General features: G+C 38.1%; 1 protein-coding gene and 1 non-coding gene across 2 annotated transcripts; both read right to left on the bottom strand.

The window, feature by feature from the left end:
• Window positions 1-905: 905 nt before the first annotated feature.
• On the bottom strand, window positions 906-1,012 carry LOC128597787 (U6 spliceosomal RNA). Its single transcript, XR_008383347.1, has one exon. It is a non-coding gene; the product is annotated as a U6 spliceosomal RNA (small nuclear RNA).
• A 16,898-nt stretch (window positions 1,013-17,910) lies between these two features.
• Window positions 17,911-18,855, bottom strand: LOC128597505 (olfactory receptor 10K2). Its single transcript, XM_053607920.1, has one exon. It carries the CDS (start codon window positions 18,853-18,855, stop codon window positions 17,911-17,913), a length of 945 nt encoding a protein of 314 aa, XP_053463895.1.
• Between the last annotated feature and the right edge of the window lie 3,337 nt (window positions 18,856-22,192).

Raw genomic sequence — 22,192 nt, 5'->3', positions numbered from 1 at the left:
CTTAGGATAAGGGAGAAGCAGAAGATGAAGGCCAAGAAAAAAGGGAAGGAAGTAGCAAGAATGCACCTTGACTTTCTTGCAAATAGAATAGTCAAGAAGTGTCAGGGTAAAAGGAAAGAGAAGAGACTATTTCTGGAACTTTACGTTACATTATAGTCTAGGCCATTATTCCTCCAAGAAGCCAAATTATTTTTACTTTTGGAATCAGGTTCAGAGGTTTGGGAGAAACCTCTCAGCACCACTCAGCATTTCTCAGCTTGTTGGCTACTTATTAATGGCTATAAAATGTAAGGACACACTTGTGTATGTTCACTATTCATCATCTGTGCCATGATTTATCTGCTTAAGTAGTTCCATGCACCTGCTACAATAGCCTTTTCCTTTGTATAAGATGTTTTCATATGAGCTACCTCATTTTGAGCCGCCTAATGTCCTGCTGGATAGCTCAAGTGTCTCTGTATCTCACAGGTAAGGCAGTGCACTAAGTGCCCTCTCCTAGGACAAGTAACCTGTGAGCATCTTTATCATTGCACTTAGCATATTGATTTGAATTAATCTCCTATGTATTTTGTTTCCTCTATAGATTGTATTTCTTATGGGCAGGAACAATGTATTTTATTAATAGTTGAATCCCTAGAATATTACATATTTGTAGTTTATCATGCTCTCAAAGTTTTTGAGCTGAATAAAGTTAAAAAAACACACAAATAATATGCTCGAGTTGTAGCCCCAGTACTGGAATTTGTCTTGTAACTTCTAATTAGCTTTTTACCAACCACATTTTATGCCACCTGTTCTTTATCTTACAGTATGATTATCTACCCATGTGCTTTTTCCAGGGGACTAAAACATAGCACCTTACTGCTTGTTCACGTAAAAATTATTTTTTTTTATTTTTTTATTTTTTAAATATGGAACACTTCACGAATTTGCGTGTCATCCTTGCGCAGGGGCCATGCTAATCTTCTCTGTATCGTTCCAATTTTAGTATATGTGCTGCCGAAGCGAGCACATGTAAAAATTATTTTACCATTTCTGAATTTTCTAGAATAATTCAACTTTATCTGATTTTCTGAAATTATCAAATTTTATAATATGAACTTTATTCTTTAATATTAAAATTAGGGAGATGACAAAAGAGGACAAAGGGGTAAGTAAATAGGTAACTCAAGGATATGGATGGTGAATACACTCAAAAATGAGGAAGGTCAAGGAGATGTTGCTAAATTTCAGTACGTTTATAAATCAAACAGCTTTCAGTGTCTCCTGAAATCATTAACTTCTTCTCAAGAATTTGGATATAGGATCAATATCTTTTATTCTTGGTCATAGCCATAGCACTGTCTTTATGCCTGTTTTCATGATGTTTTATATACTTGTCTTCTCATTGTTTTTCATATTCAAATCTCCTTCATGACTCATGTTCTTCGATAAAACCTCCCTGACTCCCACCAATCACCTACGGTGCATCTTACAAGGGTACATGTGAAACTTTGTAAATATAGAATATAAATGTTTTAACACAATAACTAAGAAAATGCCAGGAAGGCTATGTTAACCAGTGTGATGAAAATATGTCAAATGGTCTATAAAACCAGTGTATGGTGCCCCATGATCGCATTAATGTACACAGCTATGATTTAATAAAAAAATAAAATAAATGGGAAAAAAAAACCTCCCTGACTACTACAGCCCACATAGATGCTCTTTCTCTTCATAACTCCTAGGTATCTTAAAATTACGGACGTATGTGAATAGGTTAGATACCATGTTGCATTACTTTATAATTAATTTGCCTATATAGGTGCCTCATATCCTTACTTAGATTGTTTCTTTGGGGAAGGGGCTATAGCATATATTCAAAACGATCTGTAGCCCTTACAACAGTACTGGACACACAATAGACTATAATTAAATGATCAATATCATGGCATTAATTCTCCTTTCATTTCTGAGTTTTCTTATTTACTATTTTTTTCTATAATGTGTTCTCTGCTTTTCTACTATAATCCATATCATTCTTAATTGTTTTATCTTTTAAAAATCATCTTTTATTTGAAAAAGAGATGTTCACTGATGAACTTTCTTGCTGTCTGAGCTATTTCTATTACTTTATGCTTCAAAATTCAGCTTGACGTGTTAAGATGTGGTGTGTGTACATATATGTGGTTGTATTTGCGTAAAATGTGGGGTGTGTGGGTGCATATATGTGTTTGTATTTGTGTGCCTGTGCAGTCAGTCAGAGCAGATGCACTTTCATTTCAAGAAAATGAGCAAATACATTTTTTGCTTTGGCACAGAATCTTCTTCATAGCAATAAAAACAATTTATGCAAGTGTATTCAAATTAGAAATCCTGTTAGAAAACATTTTTTTCCTCAGATAGTAATTAACAAAGAAAATACACTTACCCACTTATATGTAAAAGATCAAGGAAGCTGACATGTGATTTTGAGTTTGGCGACTTACAGTCCTGTAGGTCTTTTGAATGTTGAAAAAGGAAGCACAAAGTCAGCTGTAAAAGCAAAGACATTTGTACTGAAAAATTAAATGATTGAAAGAAAATGCACTGAAGCATTTCATAAAAAGTTTATTTGGACACTTAGATGTCTACACCTTTTTTAAGTCTTAAATAAAAGGCTGAAAATAGCCTCATCTGTATTCATATGTCAAGTTAGATTCTATAATTGGATTGAAGAGTATTTGTAGCCTTCTGGGAATCTAAGGACTAGGGCCTTCTGAGATTTAAGGACAACTAAAGCAAGAGGAAAATAAATGACTAAACTTGGACAGGAACATCTAATTTAATACCAGAGGAAAATAATTCAGACAGCAAAAATCTTTTTATCTCTGTAAAGTGCTAAAAATGTAGATAAGTATTCTTTTGGTATGAGGAAGTTTAAGCACTTTCTGACAAAAAGGCTATAAAACACTGAGATGTCAGGAGAAACCAAGTTCTCCAAATAAGTCATTCACATAAAGATGGATTTCATAAGGCTTAGGAGATAAAGGCAAGGGTTTGTGAATGCAGGTATGCTTGGCACTGAGGGAAATTATGTAGGTAACTCCTGTCTTGTTTTTATATCCAATGTTTGAATATAAATTCAAACAACTGAATTTTTTAATTCTCTCCTAGGAATTATACAGGAATGACTTTCATTAAATAATTTTTCTTTCAGCGCCATGATTTGAAAGTCACCGCATTAGGCATTATAGTGATGTAGAGATAAATAAAATATATGAATTGATCAGATTAACAGAGCAGACAGATATAAACATAGCTGTGTGCCACAAAAGGCATAATAAAGTATGTCTCAACAAGCAGAAAGACAGGTGGAAGGATGGGCACCCCCCAACCAAGATCCTCTTAATCATGACCAGGGTTGAGATTCAGCCAATGACCTTACGAACAAAAACATTCTGAAATAAAATAGCTAAATGGAAGTGAAAACATGCTTTAAACAGTGCTTTCACGGGTGGGTAGACAAAGAGTTGAAAGACACGCTACTAAGGAACACAGAGCCACAAAAATAGACTAGGGCAGCCTACTGACCTTTGTGAAAAAAGAATCAGCAAAAGGAAAACCTGCTTGCTACCCTCATGGGCAATCTGTCCATGTTCCTTCCAGGGAGGCATTTTAAGCCACACCACGGTGTACCAGGGAAGCTCTTCAAGCCACACCTGGTGTACCCCAGCCAAAGGCTTTCAGTTGACAGGACAACCAGGATGATATAAAGAGTACACACCATGTTAGAGTATTCAGAGCTTATTGATAGACATAAAAAAGCTCCCCCAAAATTAAGACAAGGTTTAACAGTAGAGGGGTGACAGAAACAGCTCACCAACCTTTACTCAAATTTCTGCTTCTTATATACCCAAAGCTACCTTTTTTCCAATGTGGTAATTCTCTCTTAAGCTCAAAGCAAAGATTGCATTAACCCTTAGCATAACTCAGCGACCTATTACAATATTCCACTTCAAAAGTTAATCTCCCAAATCAACCTGCCTAAACTACTAAACATAGGCATCTTAAGGGTGGGAGCTAAATTTATAAAACAGTAAGATGGGGGACAGTGAAGGTCAGGCAGGATCTAAACCAACCAGACCAGCTGAGTCAAATGGGAGATAGAGGATGAAGGTCAGGCAGGACCTAAATCTACCAGACCAGCTGTGTCATGTCCACCTTAGCCTGCCTGACTCTATCCTACTCTTACTACATGTGCTTTCACCCTTGTGTAAGATCAACATCTGTTGTGGAATCAGTCTCAGACACAGCATCATTCACTCAGCAAGAAAAATGACTTCTCCCACCTCCCTTCCTTCTCACTACCCTCCCTCAGTTTACACAGGTGTCCCCTGCCCTGCTGGGCCCTTCACCTTTGAATAAGTTCATTCCTACCTTAGTCTTCTCTGGTCCTATGCTTTGTTTCATCAATTTTAGCTATTTCCCTCAGGGTTGCTCTCTGATTTACAGACTTCCCTTTGAATAATTTTCGGAGACCTCTTCAGAGGTGTAAGCATTAAGAATAAAATGCCACTACTGAATGTTTTGTACCACTAACATACTCAAAGAGAAAAGGAGCGAGGAGGAAGAAGACAGAGAATTCCTGTTTCTGATAGCGGCTAGTCTGGTTATTTGAACAAACCTTTTGAAAACAAAGTTGCTAAATGTTTCTAAAATCTTTATAAATATATTGACAGGTCAAAATCTGAGAGAAAGCAAGAGTCCAGAGGGGAACACTAATGATTGATTCTACTTTGAGGATATTTATGTAGCTGGATGGAATTAGAAGACTAAACTGTTGATTTGAAAGAATCATGGGTTGAGGTTCACAGAAATAAAAGAAAGGCCAGTGTCTAAAGTGGAAGTCAAAAATTAGATATTAACTATGTTTTCTATGGCTGGGCATGGTGGATAGCTTGAGCCCACTAGTTCCAGACCAGTCTGAGCAAAAGCAAGACCCCTTCTCTACTAAAAATAGAGAAACTGGCAAGAGGATCTCTTGAGCCAGAGTTGGAGGTTGCTGTGAGCTATGAAGCCAGAGCACTCTGCCCAGGGAAACAGCTTGAGACTCTGTCTCAAAACAAATAAACAAAAAACCTATGCTTTCTAGTTTCCATATCTGATGCTCTGACATTCGGGCCCTTTCTGATCAGAGAAAAACTACCCATCCCAGAAATAACAAATAGGTTTCCTTTCATATGCAAATGAATCAATTCAGAGGTCATACCCCCCACTGCCTGCTTTCTCAGGCTTTGAGGCTGAGGGACACTATTACCTCAACCTAATCACCCCAGGGCCCAGCATCAGACAATTCAGGATACCTCCAGAGCCCAAAGAATTGTTCAAAGTAGACAAACCTAGCCCTGCTTAACTTCTTACCCACCCTTGCCTTTACTTTCCTCGAAATTACGATAAAGGCTCTCTCAAAGTTAACCTCACTCTCTCTGCCTACAACTGAGCTTGCCTTCTTGCGTTTTCTCCAGGGTGCTTCATGTGTGCTGTGACCTGCCACCCTACTGGCTCCCTGAAAGGTTATGGAGCTAAAGTTGAAAGATTGTTCCAAGGTGTGAGACAAAAGGGAAATGGAGGCCCAGTTTGTGCAATTAAAATGGCTTTATTCCACCTGGGTGGAGATGGGGTAAGATTTCCAACCAGGGAGAAATCCACACGTGGGTAATGCTGAATGGGAGTTTTAAAGGTCAGGAAGATGGAGGTTGGGACATTCCCTTTCCTGGGTTGGACATCTGTTGTAAGCATGGGGGTTGGCCCGTTTACTTTTCCCAGGTGGGACATCTGGTGGGAGAGGGTAGGGGGTTGATTCTTTTAGGTGGGTCCACAATATCTGGGTGGGATTTGATCCTGTTTTCTCCCCCAACTCGTGAACTATGAATGATAAACTGTCTTTCATTGGCAATTATCTCTTGATATGCTGACCTCATCATACCCTTATAAAAATAAAATCTACATTTTAAAACATTTTTAAGGAGAAGAGCCAAGTTGGAGAACTGATACTACTTGACTTCAACTTACTGTAAAGGTACAGCAATCAAGAGAATAAGGCATTGACAAAAGAATAGGCAAATTGAGAAAGGGGCTATCCAGACATGAAAAGGGACCTTAAACGGATATTGCTAAGGGAGCAATCTGAAAAGGCTATCCACTGTATGATTCCAATTACATGACATTCTAGAAAAAGCAAAACTGTTGAAATAGTATATTATAATTGAGGATATGTGATGTTATGAATTTGTGAAAATATGTAAAACTATACAACACAAAACCTGAAGTACAATATATAGTTCAATAAATACAAGAAATGTGCCACAATTATTTTAGATGTTAATAATAAAAATAATTGTCTGTGGGAGTCGAGGGACATAAGCGAACTCTGTATTTTCTGTGCAATTTTTCTGTAAGTCTAAACATGCTCTAAAAATAAAATCTACTAGAGAAAAACAAATAGAAAAACATCAAATTTTGATAGACTTGATATGTAGAGAAATAAGCCAGACATAGCATGATTCTGTTTGTGTAATCACTGAAAGAAAGGTCAAAGCTATGATGATAGAAGTCAGGATAGAGCTTACATTTGAAAATGTAATACTTAGGAAGGGACAAGATGGAGCCTTACAGGATTCATATAATATGTAATTTATTTATGGGGTAGGTTCAGTTTGTAAAATAATTTATCAAGTTAAGCACTTTTCATGTGCTTTTCTGTATATGTATTATGCTTTAATTAAAATATTTACCTTAATTAAAATCACAGGTAAGAAGTTCCTCTTTTGGGAATGGTGGACTAGAAAGTTTTGGCCAATCCACAAATTAGGAACAACTAGGAACACTATAAAAAATATTAGAAAAATAAGATTGAAGATATTAGATCCTAATAAGGGACTAGGATCCAGGAAAATCAGGAAAACTGTAGGTGTTATCTTGCGATTTGGGAAGATTTCTTCCTAATGAGAACCTGAAAATTCTGGAAGATAAAAGTCAAGAGGTTGACACACTGGTAGCAATAGTTCATGGACCACCGTCGGGTGGTGGGACAGGTGTATTCCTTACTCATCCTCACTAAGCAAGAAATAGATCAACTTTCATAAGGACTGAAGCTCTGTTTCAAATAGCTTTAAACTCTGATAAAGCTGAGTCAAAACTCCATTTAATATCCAACTTCCACAAGTCTCTACACTGAACAATAAATCATGGTGGTATTTGGGGTCTCTTAAGATTTTTCTAGGTTTACCAGCTGTATCCAGTAAGCCTCAGAAAGTCTGGGTGTTTTCCTTTACCAAGTACACAGATACCTTTATAAATGGCAAAGCTGTCTCTTGGGAAACATGGATCCAGAGCCTTGGGATATAATTATGGTCATATTGTAGTGTCTTTCCTTAAAATTACCCATCTTCTCTCACAATGAAGGAGTTTCAGGTTTGGAAACCGGTGTAGGATTGGCAATTGTGTTACAGAACATGAATTAAAAACTGGAAACTTACTTACCTGTCCATCAAATGTTCCATGTATGTCAAACAGCACTTCAATTGGTTGCATCTATTTTATTTCTAGAAATCCCTCATCAATTAGCCATTTCTATATATCTCTGCAGGTGAAAACACTAATCATCACTTTAAATTTTAGGATTGTATTGGTTATTGTCCATATCTCCTGGCTATCACCCTCTAGAATACTGTTATTCTTACTGATAGCGGTGAACTTAATTTCTTGGCAGCATCTACACCCTCATCTCTAGTCTACCAATGACAACTTCCATAGAACTCTTCAAAGATATTTATATTCTTCTCATTGATGCATTTATTGATGCATTTATTAATGAATTGGAGCGTGATCATTTTCAGATCTTTTGGGTAACGGTGGTTAGGGGTTGGCTGAGGAGTTGTCCAAAGTACTACTACTCCAACACATCCATTTCTCTGAGCCTTTGGATTAATTCCTTGACAGTGCGTGATTGCAAGAGGGACTTTACCTAACAATTGCAATCAGTGTAACCTGGCTTATTGTACCCTCAATGAATCCCCAAAAATAAAAAAAAAAAAAAAAAGAAAAAAATGGTGGTATTTCTAGATTGTTAGCTCTAAGTCAACGTTTAATTCAACTTTTGATTAGTGGCCTATTAATGCTAATTTTTATTTATTTATTTATTTTTATTATTAAATCATAGCTGTGCACATTAATGCGATCATGGGGCACCATAAACTGGTTTTATAGACCGTTTGACACATTTTCATCATACTGGGTAGCATAGCCTTCCTGGCATTTTCTTAGTTATTGTGTTAAGACATTTACATTCTATATTTATTAAGTTTCACATATACCCTTGTAAGATGCACCGCAGGTATAATCCCACCAATCACCCTCCCTCTACCCACCTCCCGTCTCCCCCTCCTCCCTTTCCCCTTTCCCTCTATTCTTAGGTTATAACTGGGTTATAGCTTTCATGTGAAAGCCATAAATTAGTTTCATAGTAGGGCTGAGTACATTGGATACCTTTTCTTCCAATTCTTGAGATACTTTACTAAGAAGAATATGTTCCAGCTCCATCCATGTAAACATGAAACAGGTAAAGTCTCCATCTTTCTTTAAGGCTGCATAATATTCCATGGTGTACATATACCACGATTTATTAATCCATTCATGGATCGAGAGACACTTGGGCTTTTTCCATGAATTGGGCTGCAATAAACATTCTGGTACAAATATCTTTGTTATAATGTGATTTTTGGTCTTCTGGGTATATACCTAGTAGAGGAATTATAGGATTAAACGGAAGATCTATTTTCAGATCTCTAAGTGTTCTCCAAACATCTTTCCAAAAGGAATGTATTAATTTGCATTCCCACCAGCAGTGTAGAAGTGTTCCCTTTTCTCCACATCCATGCCAACATCTCTGGTTTTGGGATTTTGTGATATGGGCCAATCTTACTGGAGTTAGATGGTGTCTCAAGGTAGTTTTGATTTACATTTCTCTGATGATTAACGATGATGAGCATTTTTTCAGATGTCTGTAGGCCATGTGCCTGTCTTCTTCAGAGAAGTTTCTCTTCAAGTCCCTTGCCCAGCCTGCGATGGGATCACTTGTTCTTTTCTTGCTTATACGTTTGAGTTCTCTGTGGATTCTGGTTATTAAACCTTTGTTGGAGACATAACCTGCAAATATTTTCTCCGATTCTGAGGGCTGTCTGCTTGCTTTACTTACTGTGTTCTTGGCTGTGCAGAAGCTTTTTAGTTTGTTCAGGTCCCAGTAGTGTTGAAACTTCCATTATAATGTTAAAGAGCAGTGGCATTTTAATTAGTGATATTGGTCTATAATTTTCTTTTCTTGTTGGGTCTTTTCCTGGTTTGGGGATCAGGGTGATGTTTGCTTCATAGAACGTGTTGGGTAGTCTTCCTTCTTTTTCTACATTTTGGAACAGGATGAGTAATATAGGTACTAGTTCCTCTTTAAAGGTTTGGTAGAATTCTGACATGAAGCCATCTGGTCCTGGGCTTTTCTTTTTAGGGGGCTTTTGTATGGTTGATGCTACTTCGGAACTTGATATGGGCCTGTTCAACATTGCCAGTTGATTCTGGCTAAGTCTTAAAAGGTGACGTGCTTCCAAGTATTGGTCAATTTCCTTCAGATTTCCATATTTCTGAGAATACAGTTTCTTGTAATATTCATTAAGGATTTTTTGAATTTCTGAGGAGTCTGTTGTTATTTCATCTTTGTCCTTTCTGATTGATGAGATTAGAGATTTTACTCTTTTTTTACTGATTAGGTTAACCAAAGGTTTATTTATTGACCTTTTCAAAACACCAACTTTTTGATTTATTGATCTGTTGTATGAATTATTTTGTTTTCAATTTCATTTAACTCTGCTCTAATTTTGGTTATTTCTTTTCTTCTACTGGGTTTGGGGTTGGAATGTTCTTCCTTTTCCAGTTGCTTGAGATGTCCCATTAAGTTGTTAACTTCCTCTCTTTCCGTTCTCTTGAGCAAGGCTTGCAGTGCTATAAATTTCCCTCTTAGGACTGCCTTTGCAGTATCCCATAGGTTCTGATAATTTGTGTCTTCATTGTTGTTTTGTTCCAAAAATTTGGCAATTTCCTTCTTAATCTCATCTCTGACCCAGCTATCATTCAGCATAAGGTTATTTAACGTCCATGTTTTTTGTATGAGTATGCAGATTCCTGTTGTTACTGAGTTCAACTTTTATTCCATGGTGGTCTGAGAAGATGCAAGGAATAATTTCTATTCTTTTAAATTTACTGAGGTTAGACTTGTGACTTAAGATGTGATTGATTTTGGAGTAAGTTCCAAGGGCTGATGAGAAGTATGTGTATTCAGTTTTGTTGGGATGAAATGTTCTGTAGATGTCTGCTAAATCCAAATGTTGGATGGTTAGATTTAAATCTAAAATTTCTTTGCTCAGCTTCTTATTGGAAGATCTGTCCAATACTGCAAGAGGAGTGTTGATATCTCCAACTATTATGGAGCTGAAGGAAATGAAGTTGCTTATGTCTGTCAGAGTTTCTCTTATAAATTGTGGTGCATTCTGGTTGGGTGCATATTAATAATTGAAATCTCATCATATTGAGTGATGAGAACAAATATGAAGTGACCATTCTTATCCTTCCTTACTTTTGTTGGTTTAAAGCCTACTGTATCTGCAAATAGAATTGCAACACCTGCTTTTTTCTGATTACCATTTGCCTGAAATATGGATGACCATCCTTTTACCCTAAGTCTATATCTTTTAAGGTAAGATGTGACTCTTGGATGCAGCAAATATCTGGCCTGAGCTTTTGTATCCAGTCAGCTAACCTGTGCCTCTTTAGAGGACAGTTTAAGACATTCACATTAATGAAGAATATTGATAAGTCTGGTGAAATTTGGGGTATTGAGTTTTTCAAAAGTCCAGTGGACATTTTTAATCCTTTGCCACTGTGGAAGTTGGAGTTTGATCAAAAGTTTCTGAGTGAGTTTACGTTTGTGGTAGAGGATTGGGATGGTCATTATGGAGGATAGGTCTGAGAATATCCTGAAGAGCTGGTTTGGTTATGGCAAATTTCTTCAACATATGAATGTCATTAAAGTATTTAATTTCTCCATCATAAAGGAAACTCAGTTTAGCTGGATACAGGATCCGGGGTTGAAAGTTATTTTGCTTTAGGAGATTAAAAGTCGATGACTACTCTCTTCTGGCTTGAAAAGTTTCAGCAGAGAGATTTGCAGTCATTCTAATATTCTTCCCTTTGTAGGTAATGGATTTCTTACGCCTTCCTGCTTTCAAAATTTTCTCTTTCATGTTAACTTTAGTGAAGTTAATTATGATATGCCTGGGGCATGTCTTATTCAGATTGAGTCATGCTGGTGTTCTGAAACTGTCCTGCTATCTGAATTTCAGAATCTCTTGGCATGTCTGGAAAATTCTCTTTTATAATTTCATGGAGAAGGGCCTCTGTGCCTTGCGAGGGCACTTCATTACTTTCAGGGATTCCAATGAGGCAGATATTAGCCTTCTTTGAATTATCCCAGAGCTCTCTGAGAGCTCTCTGTTTTTGCTCTCCGTTTCTCTTCCTCTTTGAGAGTTTGGGAGCATTCAAAGGCTTTGTCTTCAATGTCAGAAATCCTTTCTTCTGCTTGCTTCACTCTGTTACTAAGGGCTTCTGTATTTTTCAGATCTTTGAGGTCTGCAAATTCTTGCCTCAGTGTGTCAAAATCTTTGGTGGTTTTGTCTTTAAGTTCATTAAATTCTTGAGACAGCTTTTGAATTTTTCCTCAAATTTCTAATTCTGACTTTTGAATTGCTCCTCGAATTTCTAATTCCAATGTTTCCTCCATTCTATTAATCTTGTTTGCAATCCAAATTCTGAATTTGATTTCTGACATCTCGGCCAGCTCTTTATGAATGGGATCTTCAGTTACATCTGCCCTATCTTTCCTTGGGGGGGGGGGGGGTTGATCTATTCTGGTTATTCATGTTACCAGAGTTTTTCCACTGATTCTGCCCCATGATTGTTTTACACCATTTGATTTTTCCCCTGGAGCTTTGTTGAGGACCCATACAGTGCTATGGCCTGAGAAACTGGGGACCTGTTTGGTGTGGTGGGGCTAAGTGGTTCTGTCTTGTTTTCAGCCGGTCTCTGTTTGACCCTAGTGAAACAGTTACTCTGGGTTGAAGTCTCAGCTGTGGAGAAATACCAGCAATTAAGTCACCCCGCCCCCCACAGGCAACAATTGGAAAAGGAAAATCAAACCTTCCTGCAACCACATACCTTGGGCACCACCTGAATAATCCTCGGGCGATTGGCTCAGTTCAATAATTCTAAGTCAATTGTCTCAATCAGCACCTTCTCAGGTGGGAGAGTTTAAAAGGTCTCTGGCAACTGGATTGCAGGGGTCTGGTGACAACTCAAATATGGCTTGCTCCGGTGCTTTGTGGAGTAAGGAGGACCCACCCACCAAGTGATCTGTCTGGGAAGGTTGACGCCTCCTTCCCCACCTTGCACCTCTGTCACACCCAGTCACTGATAGCCCCGCAGGGCTGTGCTTCACTTGCCTGTAGTGAACTGCTACTCCAGGTGTTTGCACCTGCCTGAGTCACACGGAAACCTATTTCTGCTCAGCCAGGCTGCTGTGCTCTGCCTCTGTATAGCAGGGGGAGGTGAGGCCTGACAACTTCTGGCACTTGATGGAGGCTGCAGGGTGTTCACTGAGTTCCATCGCCGCCCCTGATTGATGTTACTGACAGAACATAACAGAACAACTTTGCAGGAATTTGTTTCTGTCCCTGCTAAATTTCCCTGCAGAAGAGAAGCTGTTTTGAGTTGCTAGAGCCTGGGCCTCAGGCCCTGTCTTTCCTCCTGCAGGTCTGTATTTGGTTAGCTGTCAGTTCTAGCCACCTGTCTTCCTTTGTCTGTGGACTGATGATCCCTTGAGGGCTGGGTGCGTCTTAGGCTCAGTAAAGCGGTCCTCTGGGTCAGTCCTGCCCTGGGACCTTCCTGGCTCTGCACGTGCATTTCTAGTCCCCGCACTCCACCCAGGCTGGTACTGCCTCAGGCAAACCCTTTACTCATGGAGCCTGCGTTTCCGTCCCAGATCTGTTCAGTGGTTGTTGCCACCTGAGTAGATGCCCAGCCTCTTCTGGTTGTCCAGGGAGACAGGGGGTGTGGCTTCAGAATATCTGGGAGTTAGCCCTATTTGCCAAAAGATGACTGCTGCTCTGTGCCTCAGGGCACCGCCGGTCTGGTGTGGTTCCCTCTCAGCCGACCATCCTCTCCTCACTCCCATGCCCCAGAGTCAGCACTGGCCAGTTGCAGTTTAGGCCCTGTCCACAACCCTCAAGAAATCACCCAAGAATCTGGCCTCCTGACCTCAGAATGAGAGTGGTGGGGAGTGCTGGGAGCTCAGAGTTGCAAGTAGAGAATATATACAGTTTTATACAGTTTTATGCCTGGCAGGAGAATGCTATGGTACCCTAGTAGGGGAGGTAGGTCCAGTTGTTAGAGGGTCTCTCCCGTGGAGTGTAGTGGGAGGACCTTTGAACTCTTCTCATTTGTTTGTGGGGCACTGCGAGCTGTTCCTATGGGGGAGGGGACTCCCATCTGCTTGGTGATGGATTTTGTATCTTTTGCTTGTATCCTTGGGGTCACAGCTCACCTCAGTGGGGTTGACGTACGTTCTTCAACCTTCTATCTTGGTGCAGCTCTAATCCACCAGGTTACTTGCTAAATTTCTGTCCTTTAACTCTCCTTCTGGATGGGAGCCTCTGTGGAAAGCTGGCTTCAGTCAGCCATCTTGTCTCTGCCCCCTATTAATGCTACTTTTAATGTCAAACTATTAATATCAGTTTTGAATACATGAATCAACATATTAAATTCTAAATCTCAAAGGAGTGCTTCTGTTGTAATGTGTTTGACTGGATTGAGGTTTATGTTTCTTCTCTCTTAGTCTAAAATCTTTGTAATTCTTTCTTACATCTTCTGTCCTAACTTCTATGGATACAAATTGGATGGTCTTTACTTTTTTTTTTTTTTGGTGTTTATGCTATCTGTTCACAGAGCTGAACTTGTACCTCTCTATCCAGCTTACACTGTGATATACCTTATATTAGGAAATATCAGGAAATATATATCACAAAATTTCTCACATCCTTACTCAGTGTTTGCACCTGGGATAATTGCCCCATCTCTTAACTTTGTTTGTAGGCCTATGACAGGATAGGAATTTAAATAGTAACTATTTTATATTACACATGAACTTTATGTTCACCCTGTATAGATACAGGTGAATTATAGATATAGTTAGGTCAACAAATGATGACCAGCATTATTCATAATACCTCTCCCTTCCTGAAACATCCAAAGGATCCTTGCCAATAAGAACAAAAGAAGGACAGCTGCAGTGGAAGAAGTGAAAAAATGACACAAGGAAACTTGTGAAACTAATTAACCCTCTCAAATCATGTTCATATAGGAAGTCCTCAACTAATGTTCTTAGAAACTGCAACTTTAAGTGAAATGACGTATAGGGAAACCAATCTTACCCTACACTAATTGATATAAACATGAGTTAAGTTCCTACATCATATTTTCTGGTCACAAAAAAATCATCAAACTTCTTAATAAAAACCCAAAACACTTTTAATATTAAACATAGAAATAAATATGGGCTATACATGCATGTAAGATTAATTTTTAAGAGCAAGATAATTATTTACCTGATTTTTGATGAATCAGTGAGTGACAGTGGTCATCATGGTGGTGAATTAAATCAAGGAATAAATGTTTGCAAAGCAAAAATTGTAAGGAGCTCCTCTTCCCTCCAGGCACTTCAAAACCAAACAATAACAAATTTGTCATGCTCTGAATGCTTTTCTACCACACCATTCATTTATGCATTTGCTTAATTATTGTAGACTTTACAAATTTTAATTTTACAATAATTTGTATCTATTTATTCATTCACTTCCCATCCTTTTAATTCCAGCTCACATGGCAGATGGTACATACTAGGTTGAGGGGGTCAATGTATAAATTCTGTAACTTTATTGTCTGTGTTCAGCTCTTCCACTTATTAGCTGAGTGACCTTGGGCAAATTACTTAATCTCTTTGTCTATTGCTTTCCACACCTATTATATTGTGATATAATATTATATACACAATAAGTTGTTGTGAATTATATTGACCTAATATATATTTTAGAGTAAGGTATTATAATAGTGCCTAAAATATATTTTCTATGAATGCAGTATCACTCCATAAATAGCCATTTTCCCTCATCATTTGCAGCATAATCTCTCCTTTTATCAAATGATATGAAGTACAACTTTTATCAGATGCTGTATTTCCATGTATGTAGCTCTATTATAACTCTTCTTTCATGTACGAGTAGCTCTTCAATTTCTTTTTTAAAAAGGAGGGACCCTCAGTTTCTGGAACTCCCCACCTCTTTCTCAAAAATCTTATGAATAATCCTTCCTTGACTTAACATAAAATTAAATAGAAAGTATAAATTAAGACCCCAGGAACTCACAAGGTGCTTCTCTCTGTTGGTCTGACAGATGGCTGTTGTCCTGTCTATGGCATAAGCCACCCTTTTTCTTACTTTAAGAAACTTGCTTTTGCTTTACTCTTTCAGCTCATTCTTGAATTCTTTTCCATGAGCCAAGAATCCATTTGGTCTTCAAATGGGCCCTAGTTTTTGGATCCACTTTCTTATATGCTAAGAGAGTCATTCTGATATTCATGGCCTTTTAACACACAGTGTTCCTATTCACTTGTCAAAGTTCTGGCATCTGATCCCATAACTCTTAGAAAGGGATGAAATTTGAAGGTCAATTATCTAAAAGCAAGAGTATATCTTTTGCACAGAGGACATATGGCTTAGTCTTCTATTGTTAAAGATGAATACTTATGCATTCTACCCTCTATTAACTAAAAAAAGTTATAGTCTTCAAGAGGACATGTGAGAGCATGGAAAAGGGGTATTAATAAAACAAATCCTGTGGGCTCAGTATCAGTTCTTTTACTCATTAGTAGGCAGGGCATTTTAATTATCTGAGTGCCAGTTTCCTCAGCTACAAAATGTGGATCATAATGTTTACTTCTCAGGGGTGCTCCAAAGAACTATTTTTTTGGCCGGGGCTGGGTTTGAACCCACCACTTCCGGTACATGGGGCTGGTGCCCTACTCCTTTGAATCACAGGTGCTGCCCCAAAGAACCATTGTTTTAACAGTGGTGTACAGTGCAGGTGAAAACACTTATCACAGTAAACTGACTCATATTAAAGTTATCAGTTCATTTCCTGAGCTAACCTGATAGGCCAGAGCAGGCGTCCTCAAACTGCGGCCCACAGGCCACATGAAGCGGTGTGAATTGTATTTGTTCCCATTTTGTTTTTTACTTCAAAATAAGATATGTGCAGTGTGCATAGGAATTTGTTCATAGTTTTTTTTTTAAACTATGGTCTGAGGGACAGTGAATTGGCCCCCTGTTTAAAAAGTTTGAGGACGCCTGGGCTAGAGGCCTGAAGTTAACAACAGAGCCCAGGAAAAGAAAACTTGGTGGCCTTCCAAATTAACTTTGATTTTAGTATTTGTAATCTTCAGGCCTTGTCCTTAGCAAGTCTCAAGCTTCCAGGAAATGGAACAAATGCAGCTGACTGACATTCTTGGCAGACCAGTTTGATATCCTATAATAAACAGGGCCAGTGAATGAAACATTCCTCTTTCTTCCCTTGCGCTTCAACCCCTGGAAGGTGTATGTTATTGATGAAGAGAATGGTGGAAGGAAAAAACTTAAAGGCAAAACAAATCAATCAGGAGACCTTTATTAACAAGAGAATCTTGAAAAGAAATAAAAGGTGAGGAGGTATCTCTATTGTGGAACTTTCTGTTTGCTCTTTATTCCTGTAGAAAGGAGAGAAGATTAAAATGTCTAATCCAAGTTCTGGCTTCAGTGCTCATACAGACCCCCCTCATGAGTTGCATGGTGAATAAACTCCTTACACAGAGTTTTCCATTTGGTAAATATATAATAAAATGGGTTTAAGCTTAGCTTGCCTTTCTCAGCCATTCTCTGTGATTGTAGGTCTTCTCTTTGACCCCTGCTCCTGCGATTATCTTTAAGGTATGTTGATCAAATTTGGATTTGTGCCAGTGCATAAAAAGTTAGAAAAACAAATCTCTCATTAATACACAGCGTATTTCTAAGTATGAATGGGTAACTTTAATTATAAATGGATAATTTTCTTTACTTGAACATTATGTGGTATATCTAATGCACCAAACGATTATCTTTAAGGTATGTTGATCAAATTTGGATTTGTGCCAGTGCATAAAAAGTTAGAAAAACAAATCTCTCATTAATACACAGCGTATTTCTAAGTATGAATGGGTAACTTTAATTATAAATGGATAATTTTCTTTACTTGAACATTATGTGGTATATCTAATGCACCAAACATTGTAACAGTCACTTTAAAAATATCTCATGTAAAAATTGCGATTTGATTGTACTGAAAGACTGAGTTTCAGGAAACACTCCTATCTACAGATAGGAGCTTCTCCAGTCCCTAGAACAGAGAATCAGGGTTGTACCATATTTTGAAGGGATAGTTTCTAGTCTGGCTGAGATTGGGTGATTGTATTTAACAGAGCCAGAATCCTAAATACATATATGCCTTCTAATAACAGCCATCCATTATTTTTCACTCAAATGAAAAACTGGGCAGTAACTCATGTGAGCATGACAAGAAGTTATGTTTTTCTGAACTTTATATTGGAGATGAAGGAGAAATGATTTCTGTTTCTGAATACAATGCTCAGTTGCTTGATCACTTCTGTTCCAAGAATTTTTCCCTATGTATCTTGCACTTTATTGTTTAGAAACAGCCAGATCCGGATTAATGTTGTGTCAGGGAGATTGCTCTTCCCACAGCTCTACGAAGAGCTGCTTTGAACTCTTTATTTCTCAAGCTATAAATCATTGGATTGAACAATGGAGTTAGGATAGTGTAGGATACTGAGATGAGAGCATCCTGGCCTGAGTAGTAGTTAGACTTAGGCCTTAAGTAGATAAAGGAGGCACAGCCATAGTGGACAGTGACAACAATGAGGTGAGAAGCACAGGTGGAAAAAGCTTTGTACCTGCCCAATGTGGAAGGAAATTGGAGTATGGCAAAGATAATGTGAACATAGGACATGAAGATCAACAACAGTGGGATAACAAGAACCAGAGTACAGAGTGAGAAGATGACAATCTGGCTAAAGTGGGTATGGTGAGAAGCTAGCTTGAGGACAGGAGAGATGTCACAGAAGAAGTGATGTAGATGGTTGGAGGAGTGGAAGGGCAGGTGAAATATCAAGGATGTGATGATCTGTGCAACAATGAAGCCACCAGCACAGGCAGTGGCTACTAGCCCCAGGCACACTCTAGGTCCCATGAGTACCGTGTAGCGCAAGGGGTTGCAGATGGCCACGTAGCGATCATAGCCCATGGCTGCCAGCAGGAAGGAGTGAGAGCAGCCAAGGAAGAGAAAGGAAAACATCTGGATGGCACAGCCCAGGAAGGAAATGGTCTTCTTCTGGGCCAGCAGGTCAACTAGCATCTTGGGCACGATGACAAAAGTGTAGCAAGTTTCAGAGCAGGAGAGGACAGTGAGGAAGAAGTACATGGGGGTGTGAAGGGCTCTGTTGAGCACAATGGTGGAAATGATGATGGCATTGGTGCCCAGAGTGAACAGGTAGAGGAGCAGGAAGATGACGAAGAGCAGCAGCTGCAGCCGGGCCAGGGAGGAGAAGGCCAGGAAGACAAACTCTCTCACCACGGTCTCATTGACCTGTTCCATGGACAGCACTTCTTTGGGGAAATTTGGGAGAGGAGTTAGTGTCCCAAGAGATTCCTGAAAATTATTAGAATCATGTGAAATTTATTGTCACAGAGCACATGCTCAGATTTTGAGTTCTAGCCTCATTATTCCCCTTCTTTCCTGTTTTTCCAAGATATGAAGTCTCTAAAATCACACACGTGTACCATAATTCTAACACCATAGCCAGGAAATTGTTGACATGTCTCAGATTCAGACCTCCTTTAATCTCTAATCTCATGATGAGTAAAATCAGCCTCTCACTCCTGGGCTATTTTGCAACTCTTGTCCATTTGACTTTTTTGCATACGCACTTTGTCAAAGAAATCTTTCCTGCAGTTGCAAGATAAGCTATTTGAATCCATGCATTTGTACGTAACTCATCTATTCCTCAATGGCTTTTCATTATCATTCTCCTAATCCAAAACTCCTATTTTTAGTTTTATTCTTTCTATAACTCACACCTACATTCTGTCCAATTCTGTTTGCATCATTTCTTGGCAGAAATCATCAGTTCTATATTCTTACACTCTCATGTACTAACTCTTGCTCTGTAGCTTTATTTTTCTCCAAAAGCCTTGAAGTTTTCTTCTTTTTTTTTCTATTCATCTATTCCAAGATGGAACACATTCAGACCCATCAAATCTTTCTTCAGGACTCTTTTCCATTTTCATTACTCCCCTCAACTCCTCCTAATATCATTATGATATTTTTCCCATTGGCACTTTTATGTCTCTTTAATCCATCTTTTACTTGATAGCAGACTAATCTTCTAAGATACAAATTGTATTACATTGCTCAATTCTTCAACATTTCACTCCTGGCAATAGCATATGTTTCAAATCCCAATGGTTTTCAAAGTCTTTGGTTGAGGAAACGAACTATGTTTTTGCATTTATTTATAGAGATTTATGGAATGTACCACTACTGTCCAAATGTGGTGTGCCCTTCTTGCCTTTATTCCTTATTAGTGTTAGTTTACTACTTTTGTTTATAGATATTTTGTGGTTATTTTTAAGCCTCAGTCAAATCTATATTTTTGGAGCCTTTTTTGCTATCTCCTGTTGAAAGGAGTTGTTTCTCCCTCAGAATGCATTAAGACATTGATTGCCAATTTTATGTAATGTTTACTCAATTTTAAAGTATTGTATTGAATTGTTTTCATATTTCTCTTTTCTATTAGGCTTTGCTTGCTTGAGGAAAAGATGTAAATTGTATGTATATTCACTTGAATTCCTGAATTCTCATCAGCATCTAGGGCCATATTAAGTACCTAGTACCTTCTCAATAAATAATTATTATATAAATAAAAAGCTAGTTTGTCAAGTTGCTATCCCATTCATCACACCACAGTCTTCTTTGAACTCACAGAATAAAAGAATCCTCAATGTTACCTTATCTTAGGCACAGAGTTTCCTCAATATCAAGAATATTAAGGACTTCTGCACCACACAGAACTAAGTTTTGCACATTCAACTTAATAGAAAAATCTCAGTTTACAACACAAAAATGGCACTAAAGAGAGCTTCTAGCCATTCGAATTCTCTGTACCTAGAGTTATTCCCAATTTCTAGTACATTTGCTGCTCTCAGAGCATATCAGAATGTAAATGAGAAGGAAATTATAAAAATAGCCTTACATTTATTCTATTTTAAAAAGATATTCTTAAAAATTATTACCTTAATTAATATTAAAACAAAACTTTAATGGCAATGTATTTTACCTTAGCTGAGAGCCATAGTATCAAGATTACCAGATGTCATAAAATAGGTATTAAGCAGTGTGATTATAACCAGGTGGCAGGCACTGGATATGCAGTAATAATACATGTACACATTAAAGCCCAGTCCAAAGCTTCAAGTTTCATGGGTGAGAAATCTTCAGAAGAAGACATTACTATTAAAAATGTGATGATGATAGGATAAATTTGCATCTGGAATGATAGGAGCACTCAGGAGAAACACACACCCTTGGAAAAGAACATTTATACACACACATATATTACTTATTTGTGTTTTAGGTTTATTTACATGTGTTATGGAAAGATTGAGCTAAAGGATGCTGTGGCAAAGTATTGTAAGACTGGGCACTATTTAGTTTCTATAAGTTTTCATGTATGTGCTGCCGAAGCGAGCACAAATTTCTATAAGTTTTAGTACAAATGTATAAATAATTAAGGTAAGTACAGTTGCTTCTTCTTGCCTCTGGGGGAAGAGTGTGAGGATGTTTCTGCTTCCATATTTTAACTTAAAACCTTCCTCCTACCCCCCAATTCCCTGAATGGAACAACTGTCCTTCTCTTCCTCTTCTCTTTTTTTCCTAGAAAGCAAAGGTTTTCTAAATTTTCTAAATTCCCCTCTGATTGCTTGCCTAGTGTCTAACATGACAGAGATCCTCAAACTTTTTAAACAGGGGGCCAGTTCACTGTCCTTCAGACTGTTGGAGGGCCGGACTATAGTTTAAAAGAAAAACTATGAACAAATTCCTATGCACACTGCACATACCTTATTTTGAAGTAGAAAAACAAAACGGGAACAAATACAATCACACGGCCTCATGTGGTCCGTGGGCCGTAGTTTGAGGACCTCTGGGAGTGTTTATTACTGACATGCTGTTGTCTTTTTAATTCCATATTTCACAATTTTCAGTACTTCTAATAGATTTCTACATATATGATCTAAAATTTTAACCAAACAAGGTTAAATTTTAACCAAACAAGGTTAAAAAGGTAAAATTGGGTAATACAGGAATGAAAATTTTAACCAAACAAGGTTAAAAAGGTAAAATTGGGTAATACAGGAATGAAATGGGTTTGAATCTTGACAGATGTAGGTTTTCATTTTAATACTGGCAAGTTCTAGTGATAATGACTTTAAATTCTCTAAGGTCTATTTTCTCATTTGTATGGCAAGAATAATTCCTGTCTTCAAGAGCTACTGTGAGAATTCATGGAGATCGTGTATATGAAAGAGACTGGTCCTGTATGTAGGGAGGCCTTAATAGACATGCCTCCTTCATTACTTGTTCATTACTTGTTCTAAATATTTTCTGAAGTGGTAGAAAGAGTATTTAACTCATGGCAAGTTGGAGAAACTGACTTTTCTGTCCTTAGGAAAGGGAAATTTCAGCAGGCTTGTCTGTCCCTTGAGCATTTCCAAGTTTGATTGACAGTAAATTGTGGTTCCATGGAGCTCCCTCCTGCGCTGGTTGGGGTGAGGGGCAGTGTTACCATGAAGTACTGTGCAAATCCATCAGTGCTTTGTTTCCCAGGCAGGTTATCTGCACCTGCTGGAAAACAAAGGTTTTCTAAATTTTCTAT

The sequence above is a fragment of the Nycticebus coucang genome, chromosome 10 (genome assembly GCF_027406575.1).
Source record: "Nycticebus coucang isolate mNycCou1 chromosome 10, mNycCou1.pri, whole genome shotgun sequence".
NCBI classification, from domain to species: Eukaryota; Metazoa; Chordata; class Mammalia; order Primates; family Lorisidae; genus Nycticebus; species Nycticebus coucang.
The sequence above is the reverse complement of the archived record's forward strand: the minus strand, read 5'-3'. Positions and strand labels throughout refer to the sequence as shown.